This window comes from Aquila chrysaetos, chromosome 8 (genome assembly GCF_900496995.4).
Source record: "Aquila chrysaetos chrysaetos chromosome 8, bAquChr1.4, whole genome shotgun sequence".
NCBI classification, from domain to species: domain Eukaryota; kingdom Metazoa; phylum Chordata; class Aves; order Accipitriformes; family Accipitridae; genus Aquila; species Aquila chrysaetos.
Window position 1 is genome coordinate 40037814 of NC_044011.1, and position 22676 is coordinate 40060489.

At 61.1% G+C, this 22676-nt stretch overlaps 3 protein-coding genes across 3 annotated transcripts in view; 1 reads left to right on the forward strand and 2 right to left on the reverse strand.

Moving 5' to 3' along the window:
- Positions 1–10628, reverse strand: part of SMIM35 (small integral membrane protein 35) — a 15842-nt gene extending 5214 nt beyond the window's left edge. The window contains exons 1-3 of the mRNA XM_041125237.1: positions 2786–10628; positions 1419–1513; positions 730–921 (exon numbers count right to left, since the gene is read on the reverse strand). Coding sequence (XP_040981171.1) covers positions 730–745 — 16 coding nt within the window. The 5' untranslated portion in view covers positions 746–921; positions 1419–1513; positions 2786–10628. The remainder of the gene's footprint in view (positions 1–729; positions 922–1418; positions 1514–2785) is intronic.
- Positions 1723–12569, forward strand: TMPRSS4 (transmembrane serine protease 4). Its single transcript, XM_041125037.1, has 14 exons — positions 1723–1863; positions 3878–3938; positions 7771–7801; positions 7882–7982; positions 8185–8337; positions 8445–8574; positions 9718–9819; positions 9946–9986; positions 10567–10726; positions 11021–11187; positions 11448–11543; positions 11649–11788; positions 11974–12123; positions 12409–12569. Exons 1-14 carry the CDS (start codon positions 1723–1725, stop codon positions 12418–12420), a joined length of 1485 nt encoding a protein of 494 aa, XP_040980971.1. The 3' UTR covers positions 12421–12569.
- A 969-nt stretch (positions 12570–13538) lies between these two features.
- On the reverse strand, positions 13539–22110 carry SCN4B (sodium voltage-gated channel beta subunit 4). The gene is given in 7 exon segments (XM_041125238.1): positions 13539–16224; positions 16357–16486; positions 16767–16992; positions 17734–17897; positions 21224–21428; positions 21430–21521; positions 21876–22110. Coding segments are annotated over 7 exon segments (1128 nt in total). The 5' UTR covers positions 22093–22110; the 3' UTR covers positions 13539–16130.
- Between the last annotated feature and the right edge of the window lie 566 nt (positions 22111–22676).

Consider the following 22676-nt stretch of genomic DNA (forward strand, 5'->3'; position numbering starts at 1 on the left):
TTAGACAGATGCCGGTGGAGTGAGAACATTTCCCCTGTGGTCACAGTGTTTACATAGTGAGCAAGGTCCCAGGTCATCTTGCAACCCACAGCACTTGCTCTACCTGATGGAAACCGGCAATCAACCCGGGGAGCTGCAGAGCATCTCGCTGCCAGCTTCCCAAGTTGTGCTTGGAAGACGAGCAGGACCAGCCTGCCCTTCCCCTCTGCTGGGCCCTCACGGCAGGGCTCAGGAGGCCAGGATACGTGGGCAGCCAATGCGCCCTGCTTCTGCTGGGCCAGGGGTGAGCTGGGAGCCCTGGGACCCCAGGCCCCGGCATGGACCGATGCGGGTGAGGTCAGGGAGTCTGCTGCAGGAGTGACTCACGCAGCAGGAGCTGTGGGACAGGAGGAACGTGGTGCAATAGCCTCCCTGAATCAGCCGGCTGCCGAAACTGCCCTCTCACCGTGCCTACTGCTGGTGGCAGGGTGACAGCTTCGTGCCCGGCCCCTGCCCTGTGCTGTGCGTGAGAGGTGCTCCCTGCCCCGACACCCTTGGGAGCAGATGTCCTCGCATCCCAGTGAGATGCCTCCGAGCAGCACCGCTCGAGGTAGAGCCACACCAGCAGCTGAGCCCCAAGCCCCAGTTCCACAGACAGCAGAGGGGGGGGGAAGGTTACCAAGCCACTGCCCGTGCCATAAAACATCCCCACCTCTGCCCCACAAGGGAAGAAAAAGGCCACCTGCTCACCTGCCCGGGGGTCCATCGCCCAGCGCCGTGCCGCAGGAGCTGCTCACGGCTAGCCCCAGCTGGGAGCTGCTGCAGCAGCAGTGAGCGCTGCGCCTGGCACGTCCTGCCCGTCCCCTCCTCTCCTGGTGACACAGCCGCCTCACCGCCCGTCCTGCAGCAAGGCCGGGCACCGCTCCTCTCCCGCCGGTTCAACTGGTTCCCAGGGGAGAAAGCAGAGGAGCTCCAGCAGACGTAACTGCTCATGCGATGGACAGCACATCGCCTGAGCCCCGGCCCACAACGGCTGCTCCCAGCCCAGCCCAGCCTCCCCACCCGGTGTTGGGGAAGGCATGATGCCCGACTATGAGGGCAGCTCTGCCCTCCCGCTGCTGGCAGGCACAGGCAGCCAGGCAGAGGTTGAACTGGTAGCGCTGGAAGCCCAAGGGGCAGGGATGCCCTGGACACAGCGGTGTCCAGCCCTGGCAAGGTGCCCAAGTGGCTGTGTCCTCCTCCCGGCAAAGAGCAGCAGCCGGGAGGGGGGCAGGGAGAGTCCCACACAGAGCCCGGGCTTGGGCGTTTGGGGACACCTGCAAAAGTTAGGGCCCTGTGCAGGGCGAGGGCACCCACGGGGAGGGCAGGACCCCAGGGTGACAGGGCGTCCCCCACCAGCTGCCCCCAGTCACAGACACCTCCTGGTATGGCACACTTACGGCTGTATTCGATCACCTTCTCAAAGCCCCGAGCCCCAGGGTTCGGTGGCAATCACCGCCTGCTTGCGGAAAGAGGGGGAAACCATCTCCCGTGGCTGCAGGTAGAAGGTAACAAACAGGGATAACAATTAACAGCTTGGAAACTTGGGCAGCCGGGGCAAAATCCCTCCCCGCTTTGTGTGCGCTTTGCCAGGCGCAGCCTCTGACTCCGCCATGCCCCAGTGCAAGCACCGCAGGGTGGCCAGGGCAGGAGCCAAGCCCCTGAGCAGCCCTCCCCAGGAGCGAGCACCAAGACCCAGGGGCGATGCCTCGGACCCGTGGGGATGCTGGCCCGGATGCAGAGGGGATGATGAGCATCGCAGACCCCGAGGCCCTGGCAGCGGTCCGGCTCGGACAGAAGGGCCGGGACGGCTCCTCGCCAGGCAGCGGAGAGGAAAGGGTCAGGGTGCGTGTCCATGTGGCTCGGGGAGGCTGGCGGCCCGTGCAGAGCCCTGGGCCAGCCCTGCCTGGCCTCTGCTTGACCCCAGATGGAGCCGGGGAGCCCGGAACCTGGCATCATGCCAAGGGCTCCATGCGCAAGAGGCCAGGGAAGGGTGATGGGCTGGAAATGCAGCCGCACTCCAGGAAGCAAAGCCCCGAAGGCACGTGGAACTGTGACATAACGTCTGCAAACCTCAGCTGCTTCCTCAAAACCCTCGCTGAAGCTCAAAGGAGGAAGAGCTGCTCCCCACCTTGCCACCTCCCACCCCACAGATGCTCCCGGGCTGCTCTCCCTTCCACGGCAGCGGGTCCAGGCCATGGGGTGTGTGTGGCTTGCACTGGGATGCTCTGGGAAGGCTGCCCACACCTCGAGGAGGTCTCTGTGGCACAGCACAGGGCTGCAGCTGCACCGGCGGTGCTGGATGCACTGGACCGCTCCAGAGCCTCTCCCTAGCAGCACCCATCTCTTGAGCTGCTTCTGCTTTTAAGCCACAGTTTGTTCCCTGACAAGGGACAGGCATGCCCAGACTGGACAGGAGAGCTTTCTCCACCGTGCTGCAGTTCACGCTGCGTCAGGTGCCCACGCAGCCATTTGCCTGTGCTGCCCCAGCCAGGGCCCACGGTGGCACACCAGGGACGCAAGCCCTCTGCCCAGCTTCCCGCTGTCGCGTGCAGCGCCTTAAACCAGTTTGCAAGCTGAAAGTTCCTGCAGTAGCGCAGGGCACCCTCCTGCACAAAGTGTGCGGCTGGACCCGCCGGCTGCTGCTGTCCACCCTCCGTCCCACGGTCTCTGGGCATTGCACGGACCGTGCGGGCAGGAGCCAAGACCCCCCCACACCTCCCGAGGGGACTGGACCCTCACCAGTGAGCGTGGGGAGTGCCCTTACCTGCAGAGCCACATGCAGATGCCAGGATCCCTGGTCAGGCCCTCCCCAGTGCAGGCAGGGTCCCTGCTGCAGCAGGGGCGAGCTGTCACAGCGATGGTACGGCTCCCCGGCCAAGGAGCTGCAGGTCCAGGACACTCTGCTGTCTCCCCGCTGGCACGGTGCACACACCCGGCAGCAGCAGCTCTCCCTGACCGTTGGGAAAGCTTGATTACAAAAGGAGGAGAGGGTAATTAGCTGCTTGGCAAATCCTGCACACCCACCACTTCCAGCATGAGTCTGCACAAGGCCAGGCTTTCCAGCCAGCTGCCAGCGGGGCCGACCGCAGCCCGCAGACTCCCTGACCCCAGCCGGCTCCCCACACCAGCCTTCGCCTAGCTGGAGCAAGCGGCTCCCACACGCCAAAACCTAAATGCCCATCCTGCCTGGCAGTGCTGCCAGCAGCAGGCTAAAGCAAGCCATTCTGCGTCCCAGAGTGGTTATTCCTGGTAACCGGAGGTAACCTGCCATGGGCATCCGCTCGCTTTCCTTTTAACTTCGCTCTGGCCCTGCCGGGCGCACCTGCCTGCCGTGACCTGGGACTGCGCAGGGACACACAGACCAAGTGACCCGAGAGACAGGAGCATATAATGGCCTGGTATCCTCATGCGTAAACTCTTCTCCTTTCCTCCTCCACCTACTAAAACCTCTGTTTAAAAACAACTCAGTGCAACGCGGAAGAGACGGACAAAGAGCGGGATGGCTGTGGCTCCTCTTATCATCAAGAGAGGAGCAGGAAAAATCCTGCTCCATCAGTCAGTTGGCTCTTGATAAGCTATTTTGTGACAGCAGCTCTGCAGGTGAGTCACCCTCCAGTGGCAGATGCTCAGGAGATTATTGCAGGTGATGGTGCTGCTGATAGACCGGTGTTATATTACAATACGAATCACAATTCCTGTTTCACAACTCCTGTTGTGGGTTTTAAGGAGTGCTTGGGCGGTCCTGCCCCAGTGTTAGTACGACGTGGGCAGAGCAGCTCAGGCACAGGGGTGGCGGGAGCATCGCCGGCCCGGGCTCCTGGGGCATCAGGGCACCCACAGCCTCCCTGCGTCCCAGACTGGAGGATCTTTGCCAGGTTTCTGCAGGCGGAAGACCGCGTCAGAGCTGGATGAACATGGTGAGTTACCGACAGCTTTGCCCACCGCTTTGCCCACTCCCTGCATGACAGCCTCCAGCCCCTTGCCCCAGGAGCGAGCAGCCGGCACTGCGCACACCCTGTGGCTGGCTGCGCTCGCAGCCCACGTCTGCCAGGAGTGGTTTACCGGCGACGAGGTGGCCCAGGCTCAAAAGAGCTACTGCTCCCTGACCCTAGTCCCCCACGGCATCCAGGCAGGGAATGATTTTACCCGTCTCTCTCAACACCCTGCCGTGGCTGTTGGATATGGCGCTTGGCTATCCCCACAAGGTCTCACTCCCACATTTCTCTGTGGCTTGCCTTGGCCGTCTCCCAGACTGGGAAGCAGACAAGGCAGGCAGGGCATCTCACAAGTCTGCTCACCAAGGGCACGTGCCCTTCTGGAGCATCTTGTCCCGTCCCTGTCCCCTGGAGAAGGCGCCGGTTCTTAGGCAATGCCTGGGCAAGTGTCCGGCACCCCTGCCTCTCTACACAGGTCACACCATGGGACTGCCCAGTCCCTCTACTCAGCACAAGGGATGTGCTCAGCTCAGCTTCCTTCATTCAGTGCCTTTTGCAAGCAAAGCCATGGCCACCAAACCCCAGCCTGGCATGCAGTCCCTCCCTAGGAGGAAAAGGTTTCTGTAACAGAGGGCAGCCACGTATTGCCCAGCTCGCTGTAAAACCCTCCACCAGTGATACACTGGGACATCATCCCCTCTGGGGTGGGGAACTCACCCACCTGCTACACACACCCATGGGTTAAACCCCCTGCAGCCAAGGAGTTAGCCCCAGATCCGAGCACCCTTTGAAGGTGGGGTCTGCACAGGAACATCCTACCTTCCCTCATTCAGGAGCAGCTGGCACAGCTACTCGGTGCACAACAGAGCCTTTCAGCCACACACTGCGGAGGGCAAACGGCAAGAGTCCGCCTGCACCCCAGCTGCCTGAGCCTGCTCAGATGGTGCGAGTGCAGAAGTTCATCGGGAGTCCACGGTTCGTGGGCTGGCATTTGCACAGCTGGAGTGCAGACTGGCCAGAGCAGCATTAGTGTGCTTCCAGAGAATACAGCAAGGGAGTTCAATTAGTTACGGTAGCCTTGAGTTCTCCAGGAAATCATGTGCTTCTACTCCACAAAGGAGCTGGCACAGCTCTTGCCTTGCTTTGAGCTTAACCAGTGCAGCTCTTGCTCGTAGTGTGGTTTTGAAAGCAAGTGGGCAGTCATGGAGAGGCAGCCCCTGGGGCAGCTCCAAGCTGTGAATCTGTTTGAAACGGAGGAAGTTCGTGGACTGAAGAATATGAAAAAAAAAACAAAAATCCAACAATGGGCAACATCTTCTCTGTGTGGGAAAGTGGTCAGCACCACAGCATCATCCCTTCCACCTGCGCCTGCACGAGACCTGCCCAGGGTTGTCAGAAAGGAGCCCGACACCAGACAACATGACGGGCACAAGTACAGGCAGCTTGCCGGCAGGCGGGGGCAGCTGTGGTGCCCCCCAGCCGCAGAGCCCCGGCCATGCCGCAGAGCCTGGAGGAGCCGACGGGGCCCTGGGACCGTTCCTGCAGGGAACCGTTAGGATGCCATTATCTGGGTCATGCCCAGCCCAGCCCCACTGTGACACAAGAGGTCAGCATGAGGAAGGACTGGCCCCACGTGCCCTCAACTGGCGGCGTTTGGGAGCAAGCCGAGCCAGCATTACAAAATTCCCAGGGCTCCTGCAGGCACCGGACGCTGGAGATAAGCGGCTCCGAAAGGGCGGCCAAGATGGGAAGTCCAGGAGACATACTCCTCTTCCCACCCTGCCCTCCTGCTCCCAGCAGGTCCCCGACTCCCTGCCACCAGGAGCCAGGCCCCGGGCCCCCAGGAGCTGAGCTGGGATCCCCCGGTAGCACTGCAGTGCCCTTGTGGGAGCCAAAAAGACCCGAGGGGCTACGCAGAGCCCATCCAGGAGCCAGGCGCTCGCCACAACTTGCCCGAGCTCAGCTATTCAGAGAAAGGCCCCTGGCATTCCCTCAAAAGAGCCAGACAGCTGCATGCTGGGGCATAGCCACATGCCCACAGCACTGGGCAGGATCTGGTCCTCCCCTGCACAGGTCACTTCTTGTTCCTGGGCAGGCGAGCAGCCGAAACTGGCAGCCCAAGCCATGTGGCAGGGCCACGATGGGGAGGCAATGTTTCCCGGCTGGGCGAGGGGCAGCGATGTCTGAGCTATCAGCACATTAAATCCAAGCTATCTTTGTGTATTAACCCACGAATAATGGCTTGGCACTCGCCTGTAAAATCCTGCTGGTAGAGTCTTTGTGCATGGCTAAACATGCCCAAACACAGTGACCCGGGGAGGGAGAGCTCCGCCACTCCCTCCTACCAGCCTCGGGCTGGAGCACAGCCCCTTTACAGCCCTACCGCATCCCCGGTCTCGCTGCACCGCTGTTCTTCAAAGCCCCAACCTCTGAGCTCTGAGGTTGCCCAGGGGCCTCTGCTCTCGTTTGAGACAACGAATGCAATCATCTCCAGCTCTCTGCTGCCCAGGAAAAGCGTGCTGCTCCTGATGCTCAGCAGCCAAATGAGCAAAGGCTTCTAAATCCCAAACTCTCCTGGATCTATGGGTTTATTGCAGTGGTTTTAATCTTCCTTACCTCTGTTCGTGCTGGGTACGGGCCCCAAAAAAAAACTCGTCTTACCTGTCGTGGTAGGGTCCAGAAGCAACAGCAAAAGAAAAGCGCTCGCCTGGGGCTGGAAGGGCATTCACGGGAAAAGCAAGTGTGCTGCTTTCCACAGCCTCAGCAGGGCAGGAGCACACTTTCAAACCGCAAGCTGCCAGGAAGCAGCTCTCAATAGCGTGGCACAAGCAGGGCGGCAGAACAGGGCAAGAGAAACTTATGGTCTCCGCCTGAACCCCCCCGCAAAGGGGCTCTGATCTTTGCCCAGCACCAACCTGCCCACCGAGGACAGGAGCGGCTCCTTCAGCAACGGCTGCCTGGTGCCGCTGACGGGACCCTTCCTACTGCAGTTGGGCACCTCTCGTATGAGAAGCTATTACGGGAAAATAATTTCGAGGAGATCAAGTGGGATCAATGCCTTATTCATCACTCACTCCATTGCTGACTGCAGCCGGGGCTGTGTTTACGTGTGTCCTAGCAGCGGCACAGCCCTCCCTCCCCGCCCCGAGAGCACCGGTTCCCATGGGCCGGGCTGGTTTCTCCAGCGGCTCCCGGCAGTCTGTCGGGGAGGACTCAGGCTGTGCTGCTCGCTTTCTGACCCCACGCTGGGCCAGCCAAAGAATAACCCCCATCGTGACATGTCCGGGTGGCACAGCCCTGCAGGCACATGTATTTTGACTCAGGGTTTCGTGGCACATCAGAAAGTGCCTCTTTCGTAACACCTATGACTTCTTAACCCTCTGGTGCATTAAAGGCAGTATCTCTGTAACATTAATAGCCAGTTACTGGAATTGCACAAGTGGCATCCATGGGAACACCACAGCCAGAGATTCCCGGTGACAGCAGAGCCAAGCGCTGTTGCACCGGGACGTGCTGCCCCTGTCCCCAGCAGCTCTAAAGCAACCTCAGCTGTGGGTTGGGGCAGTTTCCCTGCCCATCGTCCTGGTGGGCCTCGAGCAAGCCCAAGAGACAGCAGCCTCTGTGCCTGCCCAGGCTTAGCTGATCCTCTGCTTTCTCTGGGCTGCCCTCCCCAGGGCGGCTGATCACATTAGGGATCCCACGTTAGGCGTGGGGATCGCCAGCTAGCCAAGCTGCTGTGGACCCTTTCCGCCTGCTGACTTGCTTTTTGGCCAAAGGTTCGGCTCGGTAACTGGTTTTCCCCTCTGGTTTGCAGGATTTAGCCTCCGAGCGACTGAATGGCAGAGGTAATGCCCACAGGAGCTGGGGGTGTGGGTGCTGCCAGGCTGGGCCTGGCGATGCGGGGCCACGCTCCTCTGTGTCACAGGTCCCAGCACAAGACACAAAGCCTCCACGGCACTGGAGTCCTTCAAGCGGATTGGCATCCCCATCCTGGCAGCAGTGTTCAGCCTCGCCTGCCTGGTTATGGTCGGGTTCTTGAGTATGGCTCCCGCCCTCCACTCCCCCTTCCTCCTGCCACTGCTGGGCACGGCCGCGGCTTGGCAAACGCAGCTCTGGACGCAGGGCTCAGCCAGGACTGGCTCTGCCACCTTCTTGCTGAGCCCCCAAAGGCAAGCCCTGAGCCTGCCCAGCAGCACGACTCAGCACTAAGCTCCCCCTTTCCCTCTAGTCAAGGTTTACCTGGACTACCACTACTTCTTCTGCAAACAGCCCCTGAAGCTGGTGCTGCTGCGGCAGGTGTGTGACGGGCACATGGACTGTCTGCAGGGCGAGGACGAGGCCAGCTGTCCCCAGTGGGTCCCTGAGGGGCCACCAGCTGGGGGTGAGTCCAGGACACCCTGCCAGCGCTCTGGAGGGGCTGGGCTGCTGCAGCAAGCCTCCGCCTGCTGAAGTCACCTGCGACAAAGCTGACTCTGTGTCTGTCTCCAGCCCGTGTTTCCAAAGACAGATCCATCCTGCAGGTGCTTAACAGAAACACTGGAGCCTGGTCCTGCATCTGCCACGACCACTTCAACCTGGTGCTGGCAAAAGCAGCCTGTGAGCAAATGGGCTATAGGAGGTACAAGGCTGCTTTTCTCCACACCTCTCTTGCCCATTTTATCTATCCCTCTCCCACAAAACCTCTTTTTGAGTGGGGCTCTTTACTTACAAAGCACTCAAAGCTCTCCACTAATGGTTTTGGTCCATCCCCACCACGCAGAGCCGTCTGTGCGTCCCTAGGAGCCAGCTAGTCCCTGTGCTAGAAGCCCTGGCAGCTTCTCACATAAGCACAGTACTGTGCCCAGCGTCCTCTGCTCCATCCCCAGCCCACGGGCACCCTGCCTGGCTCCTACCCTTCACCTCACCCCCACCTACTCACAGGCACCCATGCAGCAGGGCTGCCCTGCAGCTCGCAACAGCATGCACTGTGTCCACCTCGTGCACTGCCCTGAGCTAGCAGCAAGTTTGTAGTGCTGCATTCAGCTACAGCTGGTTAAAGCCGAGATTTGGGGAAATAGCGTGCTAGCCCTGTGTGTTTGGTGTCAGCCCTGGATTAAGGGAGAGTTTGAGTTAAGTTAGGGGTATACTAGGGAGAAGATGGGTTCTGGTGTTTAAGCCCCTCTAGGAGCCTAGAGTGAGCCCAAGATGGTATTTCCAGTTCCAAAAAATCAGGGACAGATGCTTTGAGTCCCAGGCCACAAATATCACAAGAGGTAACCGCAGGGACACCCCTGAGGTCCCCCGGGAGCTACCTGCCCCATGCCTCCCCAAACAGCAGGGAGTAGCCTCCCTTCCTTCAATACGCTCCTGTCCCTGGCCCTGGGCTCAGCGGCCAGTCCCCCCTTCCTGCACCCAACCCTCAGGGCTCTGGCACTTCTGGCATCCCTGTGTCCCTGTCCCAGGGAACCCCCTTTTTCCTATGGGGTCTTTCTCTTGCTCACTGGCGCAGGGTTGACGTTCCCTTCCTAAACTCCTGCTTCCTCCCTATCTCAGCAGCTCTTTGTCAGGGCTGCAGGCAAACATTTAAGACCTACTCGTAAAGCTTCAGTCCCTCAAGTTTTGGAACTGGCTTATACCATCCTTGGCTCAGTCTGAGCCAGAACCGCCGAGTTTCCTGGCTTCTGGAGATCCTTGGGCACCCATTCCTGTCCTCTCCCAGCATCCGTGCCCCACTGGTGGCAAGCCTGGGACTTGCTGACCTGTGTCCCCCCATGTCTTTCAGCACCCCCACTTTCTGGCCAGTGGAGGCGGACGCAGGGCAGCCCCTGCCTCCCCGTGAACTTGTGCTGAGCAACGGCAGCCTCCAGATGCCCGAGCCGGGCAGGTGAGCAGTGGGGGCTGTGCAGAGGCGGCTGCCGTGCCCCTCACCCTGCGTGGGCGCCTGCCGTGCCTGGCTCCAGAGCCAGAGCCTCTCCTCTGCCAAATCCAGCCCTTTTCCTCCCTCTTCCAGGAAATGCTTCTCTGGATCGGTTGTTTCGCTCTTTTGTTCCAGTAAGTATCGAGATGCTGTTTGCACCTTGCAGGCCTCATGCCGCTCCAGGTCCTCGTTCCTGGCACGGCCCCATGTGCTGCTGCGCTGCAGCTGCAAGAGCTCAGCTCTGGCCAAAGCCCTGGCCCTCCCTGGTTCCCGCACTCTTTGCATGAGAAAAGTTGGACTTAATTAGTACTAGCCTTATTCCTAAGCCAGTATAATCCTCCCAGAAACGAAACACCTACAAGAGGCTTAAGCAGCTGCCTGGATGGGTTTACTTTTACTGATGAATTACCCTGATTAAACTAATCTGCTTGGTGGGCTGGAGAAGGCAAGGAATGGATGAACCAATTTCAGCAAGCCTGGGGATGATGTGCGAACAGAGAACAAAAGGGGGGGTGTGCCAAGTGTCCCACAAAGGGGTGACCCAGGCAGTGTCACGGGGTGAGGGGGAGGCACCTGGGCCACACTCCCTTCCCTGGGAGGCGCGGGAGCCTCCGTCCCCGCTCACCCCCGAGGATAGAGGAGGGCAGAGCAGGTGCTCTTTCTCTCCCACACGCGTTGCTTTGTCGCTGCTCTGCCGTCGCCGCTTGGCAAAAGACTGCGGGGAGAGCATCAGGACTCCGCGTGTGCTGGGCGGGAGTCCGGCCGCCATCGAGGCTTGGCCATGGCAGGTCAGCTTGCAGTACAAGAAGGAGCACATCTGCGGGGGCAGCATCATCGACCCCAGCTGGGTCCTGACGGCAGCGCACTGCTTCAAGTGAGTCGGCGACCTCCCCGCCGCGGCACACCGGTCAGCCGGCACCGACGTGCCAGGGCTGGGCCGGCTCCTCGAGGCCAGGCTGGGTCCCTCAGGGTTTAAGCTACGTGTTGCTTAAATGTCCCGTAATTAAGACATCTGCGCAGGGCTTTGCGCAGGTCTTTGCGCCCCTTGGGCCAACGCAGCTGACTGATGCTGAGCGGGGCAGCGTGCAGGCAGGGCTTTGCTGCCTGTCCCCACAGCAGGCTCACGGAGGGGAAAGAAGGGAGCAGTAAGAGGCATGTCTGTGCACAGGAACAACCCCGTCATTCAGAGCTGGCGCGTGAAGGCCGGCTCTGACCTCCTCTCGGGCACCACCACCCTCCCTGTGGAGAAGGTCTTCCTAGCTAAGGTGACACCTGCGTCTCCCAAGGACAATGACATTGCCCTGGTGAAGCTGCAGTCTCCCCTGCGTGTCTCAGGTGAGATGTGGCACACACCTCCTCACAGCAAGAGTCCCAAGTGTCTTCTGACGGCACCGAGAAGCGGGCTAGGAGGGCAACGCCCCCCGTGTGGGCACCGAGCAGCGGCGCGGAGTGGGCTGCGTGCGAGCGGTGCCTTACCGAGAAGCGCAGCGGGGAGCCGGGTGCCCGGCCGGCGCGTGGGCCCGGCCAGTCCAGGCACGGGCACCTTCCCCGCAAACCTCCCCAGACATCTCCTGCACCTCACCTCTCCCTCCCAGACAGCAGCAAGCCCATCTGCCTGCCCTATTTCGACGAGGAGCTGGTGCCGGGCACGTCCCTGTGGGTGATAGGCTGGGGCTACACGCAGGAGCACGGTGAGTGGGACAGCGTGGAGGCGAGCAGGAGGAGCCGGGCCGGTGGGGTTCCTGCTCGCCCGGGGCTGCTGGGGGGCCCCCTCTGAGCAGCCACGTTTGGTGCAGGCAAACTGTCGGAGACCCTGCAGCAGGCGGAGGTGAAACTCATAGACGCAGAGAGCTGCAACCTGGTCGCCTACCACGGGGAGGTCACCGAGAAGATGCTATGTGCCGGCTTGCCCCAAGGCGGGGTGGACACCTGCCAGGTGGGGGGTGCCGGGTCCAGAAAGAGGGGGTGGGTTGGTCTGCAGCTATCGATGAAACAGCCCCTTTCAGGGAAGAGCTGTGCTCCTGGGAAACGGCTGCGAGCTGCAGCTGTGACCACTGGTGCCCGCCACGCTGGGAGCTGGGGGGGTCCTCAGCGCCCACTCAGCCGGTTTGTACTTCACAGGGGGACAGCGGCGGGCCCCTGCTGTACTCGGGCAGGCACTGGCAGGTGGTGGGCATCGTCAGCTGGGGCCAGGGCTGCGGGACCCCCAGCACGCCCGGCGTCTACACCAGCGTCCGTGCCTACCTCAACTGGATCTACGCCGTCCGGAGGGTCAGTGCCGTACTGCCGACACCGCTGCAGCAACACCCATGGCTGCTCTGTCGCACAGGTTTTGGGGGGTGGTGGGGAAGGGCCAGGGCCCCCTTGGCAGTTCTGCACAGCGGGGAACCGAACTGTCGCTGCAGGACAGGCTGTGGGGACGGGGCTGTGGGCAACCAGCCCCCTTCAGCTCTGCGCAGGAGCCCAGCCAGCTCCTCAAGGATGCAACTCTGCCTCCTGGTTGCTGCTGCCCTTCAAAGCTTGCAGTTTCTTCTCTCCCTCCCTCTCTCGTTCCAGTCAGAGCTCTGAGACCAGCCGGGACAGGTCCCTCCTCTCTCCCTAAGCCTCCCTCCCCACGCACTTGGCTGTCTTGGCTCCAGTAGTAGCTGGGAAATGGATCTCCAGCCACAGAAGGTGAGCGGTGCCTCCCGAACCCTCGCTGGCAGCCTGTGATTTAGTGTGCCAGAGGCCAGCCAAGGAGGCAAAGGGCAGCTCGGAACGATGGCCACGGATACCACGAAGGAATCTGACCGGCTCAAGCTCCTTTCCGGAGAAAGATTAATTTATTGCCCTGTGCTGACCCTGCTGTGGCAGGAAGGCTCCTGTGGGGCTAAGCTGCTGTTTGCTCACTACTGTTACACAGAGGGGAAAGGACGTTTGTGCCGTAAAGTATCCCCATTAAAAGAAAGTATTTGTTTTTTCAGGCAGCCTCTGAAGGCTTTGTCCCTCTTGCTTGCAGGGGTATTTTTCGCAATACCCTGCACTGTGCCGGAGCTGCTTTCCCAGCGCAAAGCAGGGTTTATTTGCTGGCTCTTGTGAACAAGCTGTTCCTGCACACAAGGCAGAAAGTGCTACGTGGACCTCGGCCACTCAGTCGGACAAGCTGAGCAGAATGCGGTCAGTTTAAATTGTTGTAAACAAACAGGGACGTTAGGCATGCTTTTAAATCAACTTCTTCTAGCGTAGCTTCAGCCCCAGTAGAAATCGGGGCCATTCCCGTGCAATGTGGCAGAGAGGGATCCTGCTTTTCAGGCGCTCAGAGCACCTTTTGCGCTGGGAAATACCCCCAAGCACCCTGCAAACGCTGTCCCTCCAAAAGTAGCCCCCGTCCTGTCCTGCGCCCCACGCCAGGCTGGCTCCCCAGCTCCAGGCACCCACAGCCCCTGGGCTTGAGTGGGCAGTGCTCACCCATGGGTGCTGGGAAGCAGCACCCAGCCCTTGCCCCAGCGTGTCCAGGATGCAGCCAGAGCAGTGGCAGTCATCCACCCGGGACAAGCAGTTGCAGAGAATGGACACAGCCCACCCTCGGCACACAAGGGAAATGCTGCTGCTCTTTGCCTCAGTGCAGGGCTTGCAATGCAGTATGCATGCCCGGGGGTTCATGGTAAGGCTAGGCAGGCACCCACAGCAACCCAAACCAGAGCAAGTTTCTCTAGTAAACATAAACTTTATTTCATTCAAGGCAAAGCTAACTAGACCTCTACAGTGCAAAAATGTGCTGTAAGTCATCACACAGCATGTTGTAGACATCCTGTGTTTATTTGCAGGTATCTCCTACATGTGTTTATATATGCTTATACACATACGGGTCGCTCGCAGCACACGCCTCTGGCAGGCCCTTCTCCCCCGCATGCCCCGGAAAGCCTCTGCAGACCCCCCAAAGCCCTTGGGACAGCAGGGACTGGGCAGGAGCTGGCACAAGCCCCCAGGCCAGCCCGCTCCCCTGGAGCCCCCTGCGTGTCCGTACAGCACCCACACACATATGTGTATAGAGTTACATTTCAAAAACTGGTTATGTTGACTTTTCCCATCAAGCCAGAGGAGTAATCCATGCATAGTACAGCATTGCATATCCTGTGGTAGGTGGAACTGTGTCCAGATACCGTCTAAAAAAGGCCAACAGGTTAGGACAGCTAAAAATAGTTCTTTAAAAAAATCCCTTCCTCCCTTCACTGTCCTCTCCCACGGAAGTTCTCCTCCAAGCATGGGCTGGGGGGTCTCTTGGGGCAACTGGGAGGTCTCACGCCTTCCTGCCCAGACTGTCATGCATGACAATGGTACGGTAACAATACTTTGCATTTACAGAGTGCCTTTCGCCCCAGGATCTTGGAGCACTTTGCAAAGCGATGCAGGGAGCCTCACACCTCCTGTGAGGTAGGTCCAATTTACTGTCCCCGTTCTACAGATGGGGAAACTGAAGCACAGACAAGTCAAGTGATTTGCCTGAGGGTCCCACGGATCCTCAGAGAAAGGACTGGGATCCCGGGGACCTGACTCCCACTTGCCCGTCTAACCGGCCGCCAAGGAAACCTGCCTGGGGCCAGGTGCCTGCACCTGTCCCCTGTCCCAAACGCACGGCCCGGGCAAAGGCTGGAAGGTGCTCTCCGTACCACCACCCCCATGAGCGGGCAGGTGGGCTCTGACCTCTGCCACAGCAGTCTTGGCAGAAGGTAGTGCCTGACCTTTCCTTGTTCGCCTTGCCCACCAACTCTTTGCCTACCTTCCACTCCAGCACCTCTGTTGGGGCGCAAGCCCCTGCAGCCGGGGAAGTCAGGGCTCAGCTTCGATTCCCGATTTCGAGTGGGGACAGGGGAGCTGCCTGTCCTGCAGCTTCACTGACAGACACCCACAAATAAAGGAGGACTAGGGAACAAATCACACTGTAAAGGACATTGTCAAGTTCAGTTGTAGGATCAGCTCGTTCCCTTCATGTCTCACGTCCTGCTACAGCCTTGGGAAGGGGGCTGGGTTGCCCAAATCCCCACTGTGGGTACCCTTCGTAAAGACCCTCTGGCTTTCTGTGGCACCCCTTATCTGAGGATCTTGAAGCACTTTGCAAATGTTAGCCAAGGAAGCCTCACAACAACCCCTGTGAGGTAGAGCAGTATTACAGATGGGGAAACTGAGGCATGGAGAGGCAGAGTGACTTGCCCAAGGTCACCCAGCGGCTGGTGGCAGGCCCGGGAGCAGGCTGGCGCAGCCCTAGCCCAGCTCCCCTCGCCAGGGCTCGACCGTGCTCCCTCCCTGCATCGCAGATGGAGTGCCACAGTTTTCCTCAGGTGAAAGGGAAATGCAATCAGCCATTTTCCCACTGGAGTCTAATATAAAAAATATCCGCCTAACAAGTTAAGCCTTGGCGAGTCAGCATCAAAAGCATTGCTGCTCTGAGTGATGAGCTTTAAAAAGAGGGGAGGAGGAGCAGGAGCAGCAGCAGCACAAACCCAGGGAGTGCCTCCCGAGAAGGCTGGCTGGGGGAGAAGCCCCCCCGCTGCCCCTGGTGGGGGTGGCCCTGCACAGGGGCAAAGCGAGCGTGAAACATGGAGCTTCGCCCCGCCGCAGGCCAGCAGTGACCCCAGGACACAGCCAGCCCCAGTTGCTGGTCCCCCCAGCCCTTGGAGGAATGGAGGCACCTCGGGGCCGGGAGCGTGGCTGGGAAGAGATGACAGCCCCGACAGCAACGGGTCTTCCACCGATTTGGTTCTTGAATGTGCTTAACAGGAGAGCTGAAGCAGGAGCCTCTATCTCTACGGCGAGTTCCGTGCACCCTCGCTCTGCTCCAGATACCTGCTGCGCGATGCAAGCAGCTCCTGCCCGCCCCAGCTCAGCATCGCCGCAGTCAGACGAGCCGCCCCAAGCTCCTCGCAGCCTCTACCCACCTCAGGCACGCCGGGACCCCCGGCCGCCCACCAGCCCTGGGAGCGCAGCGCACCCGGCCGCAGACCAGGGCGCTCCCCAGCACCCGGCCCCTTCGCTGCCCGCCCGGCACCCTCTTGCCTTCCCTCAGAGCGGAGCAGGTGGCTCTCCCTGTCCCAGGCACGTCCCAGTCAGAGTCTGCAAGAAGCTCCCAGTACCGCTGCAGCTGAAGTCTTTTTCTGAGAAGCAGTGCAGGTTGCAGGCACGTGTGTAATAGAAACATGTCTCAAGCGTTGGCAGTTTGGAAAGAAAACAAAAGGGAAAGGCTTGTCCCCCTGCCCAGCCTCCCCGCTGCCGGGCGGGCCGGGGCTCGGGGCGCCGCTGCTTCATGCCTTTGGTGGTGCTTTTTGTTCCGCCTTGGAGCCGGCCAAGCCGTTCTCGGTGTTGTCGTTCCCCGACGAGCTCACGAGACACTCCTTCCTGGGGGAGAGCACATGGCCAGCTGACAGCCCCTGGCTCCCCCCGGCCCCTCTCGACACGACCCCGGCCCCAGGCAGCCCTGCCCCAGGGCAGCACCCGCCAAAAGGTGCTGGGACCAGCACCCGCACTCACTTCCCATCCTGGGTCTTCTTGATGATGAACAGGACAACCCTCTTGACAAGCATGAAGAGGATGAGGAGGCCGATGAGCCCCCCAACAACGCCCACGATGATGAGTGTCACAGTGTTGTCTGCCTCCACCACTGCAGGAGAGAAGGTGCTAGGGAGTCTCAGGAGGGGAGCAGGGAGCTCCCAGCTGCACAGCCCCCCCAGCAAAGCAGCAAGCCCCTCCACCAGCCGCCGGCCCACGGCACAGAGGGCCACGAGGCCAAGCCTTGCCCTTCGGGGATGCCAACCACCTCCAAGAAGCCAGGACACCCAATGAAGCATCACAACTGTGAGCTGAGGTGGGGTCAGTGCGGGTTTGCATCCCCACCGCCCCAGTGCCGCCTGCGGGGCAAGGGAGCTCTGGCCGGCACTTACTCTTCTGGACCACTGTGAGGAAGATGGTGGCATTGTGCTGCGCATCCTTCTCCTTGGGGTTCTTGACGTGGCAGGTGTATTTGCCAGCATCGCTGAACTCCACGTTCTTCAGGACGATGGAGATGTTGTTGTCCTTCCCAGTCGTCGAGCCAACAAACTCGACCCGGGGGTTGCGTCCCACAAGGAAGGGCTCCGAGGCTTTGCTCTTTATCTTGCCGTGGTAAATCTGCAGAGGCAGGGATGTGGGACGTGGGGTCAGCTGGGCTCCCAACAACCCCAGGGGAGGGAAAGACACGAGTTCTCGTGCCCGTGCCCTGCCCTACCTCTGCACACACACACACACAGCCAAGGGTCCCGGCACAGCCCGCTAAAGCAGGAACGGCTGTGGAGGGGGACCTGACGTGCAGCCCACCCGGGAAGCAACAGTTCAATCTGACTTGCTCTGCAGTAATGTTACAGACCACACAAAAGACGGGAGAACCCCAGGGCACAGAGAGTCCCTTTGCTCTAGGGCCATGCAGGGCTGGCCAGCCTGCGAGGATGGACCTGCTCTAAACCAGCCCTCCTGCTAAAGGAGTTGAAGAGCAGAATCTTCCCAGCAGGAAGCAAATCTATACAGAACCTTTAGTATTTCAGGGCAAGCGCAGGAGGAGAAAATTCACCGCATTTTGCCCAAAGCGCAGACTTGCGCCTGACCACCCAGTTTATGGCCAATTTATGAACAGAAACGAGCCTGCGGGCAGCAGAAAATCCAGAACAGCCTTGTGCCAAAAGCACAGATGTGCCAGGATATTTGAGTCACCCTGTTTGCACAGCCCTGTCCCCCCAGAGCTGGAGACACTCGGAGGGACAGGCATCCTGCAAGAGGAGAAGGGGAACTCTGTGCGAACTGCAGTGCTGGTCTGCACTGGGAAAGTAGGAAAGGACCTGCCAGGAAAAGAGAGGCAAAGCCCAGAGAGCCACCCACCATCTCTGTCGAGTTGAAATACCACGTGAAGACCAGGTCCTGAAAGCCTATGCAGGTGGTGAAGGTGCAGGGCAGCAGTACATTGGAGTTATTCAGAGCCATCACAGTGTTGGTCTTCCCCACGGACACCTCCAAGGCAAAGGCGACGGCGAAGATGTGCAAACCTGGCAGGGAGAGGGGAGGAGAGAGTGAGGACACGGCGCCAGGACGCAGAGAATGGTGCGGTGCATGGGAGGGACCACTTCTCCCCCGCTGCAGCCCAGCCTCTGGCTGGAGCATCAGCCACTGTGGGGATCCCCTTCCAGGGAACACGTGGGGGGTGGTGGGGCTCAGCCCTCACCCCCCGAAGTCCTGCTCCCGGCTCCGCCAGGGACCCACAGCATCCTCCTCCTCGTCCCTGCAGCCTCAGCACGGGGGCATGAGCCCAGCTCTCCTCCCCTCCCAGAGCCCAGGGATGGGTTTGTTACCCCTCATCCCCTTCGGCACAGCAGGCTGCCGTGGCAGGAGCAAACGCGCCTGTTCCCAGCCAGCTCGGCAGAGATAGGGGACGTGCTCCCGCAGGAATGCCGGGGGCTGGCTGGCACTCACAGAGGCAGCGGGGATTCAAAGGGAACCATAGCATCACCACGAATAAAGCGTGCGAATGAAAGACCTGATTTGCATGTTATCCGCAAGGCCTTCAGCTAAACCTTAAAGGGGGAAAAAAGAAGCCCAAAGCAAAGCAGAGCTCTCTGTTCTTCAAGCAGGGAGTCTGAGCACTAATTAGCATTGCTGTCCTGGACGCCTGCCACTCGGCCCGTCCGCCACCCCAGCCAAGGGCTCTGGCAGCGAGGCAGCGCAGCAGGCTCCTTGCAGCGCCTGTGCGGACCTCCGGAGCGGCACCCCCTCAAGCCTGCCTTGCGGAGAGCTTCGTCTCCTGCTGTAGCTGACAGATGACCTTCAAACTGCAGAACACAGCTCTCCCACTCCTCTCCTCCCCATTAGCAGGGAGGAAGGCATGGAGGAGCAGGTACGAGTCCAGCCGCAAGAGCAGAGAGCACGCCTGAAAGCTCCCGGGTTGCCATGCAGGGGACTGGCACTTCACCCCTGGGCACCGGGCTGGGCCAGCCGTGTCCACAGGGACCCTTGCCGGGGGGCACAGGGATGCTTTGCTCCAGGCCAGGGGAGCAGCCCTGTTCCCCATCCCCATCCCACTGGGGCCCGGTCCCGCTTGTGTGATGTGCTATGGCCAAGATGCGAGAGAACGCAGCAAAGCCTTGTCCTCCCTGTTCCCAGACCTCAGCCACCAAAGGGACCCTGCCATCCCTACAAAGCTTTCCCTGGGCACTCGGACAACCAAAATACAGGGGACGCAGCCCTTCCCACAGCTGCAAGCTGCTCCCCAGCTCCACCGACACCTTAACTCGGATACACTGCCCTCAGCTTCAGATTTGCGTCTCTCTGCAGCCGCTTCAGCTGCTGATTTATTCTCCCACACACGCCCGTGCTAACAACTCCCCAGGCACGTCGCAGCCTGAGCCAAGCCCGAGAGCCCTGCATCCTGGGCTTCGGGCCCTGCTGCAGTGCTGCATTGCAAGCACTGCAGGGAAGGAGTTACTTAACTTTACAAGGAAGGACTTTTCATTTTGCTTGAGAGGCTTTAGCTAACGTCAGGGAGTGGCTCCCACCAGATGGAGGTCTCCTGCAGTTGTCTGGCTCAAAGACCAGCCCTGGGGATGCTACAGAGGGGACTTCACATAGGGGAGCGTCCTGGGGGAATCTCGCTGCTCCCTGGAGTAAGACTTTGCAGACGGATGCCTGGCTCTGCAGGTATGCCTGAGTAGGCAGGGTGCTGCAAGCAGAAAGTTACTTGCAGGAAAGACGATTCCGTGCAGCTTGTAACACTTTTAATCCTGTCTGCCACTGTTATAACGTCATGAACATAACCTGAATTGAATGTGTGGGGTAAACGGAGGCTGATCTTGTTCCTGTCATGCTGTGGTCTCAGGAAGACAGAATTGATACGCTACCGCTAAATAAAGCGCAGTGGAAAACACGTTGGGAGGCTGGGAGATTACTGACTCAACCTGCCACGCCAGCTGCCACCGTTACTTTTCCATGTGCCCGAAGCTGCTGCACTTTGCACCACCAGAGCCCCAACCTTCAGTGTGCAGGTCAAGCCCCGCCGAGGGCTCTAGGCTAACTGTCATGCACGCAGGCATAAGCTTTCCTCAGGAGACAGGGAAGGGGAACCGGGGAGCAGCTGCTCCTGCTGCTGCCAGAGCCCTGGCTGCCTGCTCTTGCTCTTGCTGAGGATGAGTCCCTGGAGCAAGCCCCCCCCCACGATGAGGGGTCCCAGAGCCACTGAGCTATGTGCAGCGGTGCTGGGTGTGCAGCCTGGGACCCAGCCCCAGCGACAGCAGCGATAGCCCTCCAACCCGGGCCAGGGCCCAGAGCAAGACTTTCCCCCCACGGGCTGCTGGCAGCCTGCCGCTTTTCCCGCGGCCAGTCAGGAACCCGGTCTGGGAACCACTGTCCTAATGGAAAGGGCACATGGGATTCACCTGAAAAGGCACAGGACACCTCCACCATCTGTGAGAAAGCTTGCATTGCCCATAAAAATCAACCTGACCCCCTGGCACAGACAGCAAGCTGTGCCCGGTGGGCTGGGCAGACTCCCCTCGGCCAGCCTGAGCTCAGGCACGGTGTGCTCTGGGACAGGACCCACGGGCCTCACCCCTCCTGTGGGCACCGACGAAAGACACCATGGTGTGGCTCCCTGGCGCAGCCAGGAGCCCACTGCCACTCCCTGGAAAGCACGGCATCCCCGAAACACACAGACACAGAGAGCCCTGCCTGGATGCTCTCCCCTTCCCACCTCCCCCTCCAGGCTCCCAGCCCACCTGGGCGACCTGCGGGACAAGGTTCCCACCTGCCCGCCCTGGACCCCAGTCCCCCGCGTGCCCTGGGCTCCGGCGCCTTGGATTCTCTCCGACCACCCTGCTGCCAGCCCCGTACCGAAAGCAGCTTGTGCTGCATCTGTCCGAGGCGGCACTTTCCACCAGGTACCAGCAGCCAAATCCTGCAGGGAGTCAGGTACTTACATGTCTTCTCGTCTCTCCAGCTCGCTTAAAACAAACTTACGGACTATGCCCTCTGAAACGCCTCTCGAGGCAGTTTCCCAACAGCAAGCGCTGCCAAGGCAGCCCTTGGTTTCGGGCTCTCTGTGCCCCTGGACACAAGGATGACCTACACAAGCAGAAGTGCAGCTGGTGCGTGAGGGCGGATGCAGGCGGCTTGGAACCAGCCCGGGGGGCTGCAGCGCGGAGGGGACGGCTGCAAACTCCTTCCTCCACCCTGCAGCTGGGGAACTCGGGCATCCCCGCACACAGGTCTGCGCGTCACGCTCCGAGCAGCGGCCCTGCGGTACAGGTTCGGCCCTGCGGTACGGGTTCGGGGAGAAGCGCATGCAACCGGCTGGTTTACAAAACCAAACTGTAAAAAGAATGACCTGTCGGCGGGCGTGCTGGCGGCCGCGTTGAAGCAGTGCATGGCTTCCCTACGGCTATTCCCCCGGCTCCCATTAGCAGGCAGGTAGCCGCCCGCCGTCCCTGCTCAGAGAGCGGCCGAGCGGAGCAGGGCAAAGCGGGATGCAGCCGCAGTGCTCGCAGGAGGAAAGCTCTGGCGATGTTAGCGACTGATGCAGGCAGGGCAGGGGGCCGGAGCCAGGACTTCGGAGTCGGCTCTCGGACTCGGTTGCGAAGTCACCTTGGACAAGTCACTTATCCACAGTGCTTCGGGCTCTCCGTCTGCAGAACAGAGAGAACCGCGTTAGCGCCTGCGGACGGCAGATTCAGCTGAGCGGCGGCGGCATCGTCCGACTCCTTGCGGTGCGGGAGGGGGCCAGATGCAAAGCAGCCGAGCGCGAAGCGATGGTCACCCCGCCTCGGGAGGACGAGGACGAGGGGGGCGGCCCGCAGTGCCCCCCCCCCCCCAGCCCCGGGCTGCCGGAGGAGCCCGCGGGGTCCCCAGGGAGCACCCCGGGGCGGGGGGCTCTCCTCTCCCGGGGTGGGGCCGGGGTGTTTGTAGGGGGGGGGCGGCAGGACGCCGGCGGTACCCGGGGAGGAGCGGGTCCCCGGTGCCCCCCCCCCCGCGCCCCTTACCCAGGAGCGCTGGCAGCAGGCGCGGCGCGGCGCGGCGGCGGGCGGCGGGCGAGCCCGGGGCCATGGCTGCGGAGCGGGGCCGTTCGCTCCGTGCTGGCCCGCAGCGGCCCGGCTCTGGCCGCCCCCGCGGAGGGCGAACGGCGCCGGGCGGGGCCGAGCCGGGCCGGGCGGGGCCGCGCTGCGCCCTCCTCCCCCCGCGCCCCCCCGCGCCGCGCATCCGCCCCGCCTGCGGGAGGTGGGGGGGGCTCGGCCCGGGCTGCCCCCTCGCGTCCCTTGCACACCCCGGTCTGTATCCCCGGGTGTTGCCCTCGCCCGCCCCCAGGGCAGCCCAGCTCGCCGGCCCCGGAGGTTGCCCCTTTTTCCGCCACTCCCACCCCCCCCGGCGGGGTTCGGCCCCGACATCTGCGAGAGCAGCAGCAGGGACCGCAGGGTGGGCGCAGGGCGGCGGGGGGGCACCGGGAACGCTGGGCTGGTGCTGCCCTGGGACCCCTTGGGAAAGGGGCAAAGCGCCAGGAAGGCTGCTGGCTTCTCCGGGGGGGAGGACAAAAAAAGGGGCCAAGGCTGAGGCCCAGCTCTCGTTCCGTACACGTCAGTGGGGTGACGCCGCCAGTGTCCTGGCCACCCGGCCCCACGTAGCTACCAGCAACCCTCTAGCCCCAAGGTTGACAGCAGAGAGTTCTGCAACCCCAGATGGGGACGCGGAGCCGGACACCGATGGGCAAGGCTGCGGGGGGAATCTGCTTGGCGCCAAAGGGGACGCGCTGAAAACTTGTTTTTGTTACTGTGAGCTCGTTCCAGGAT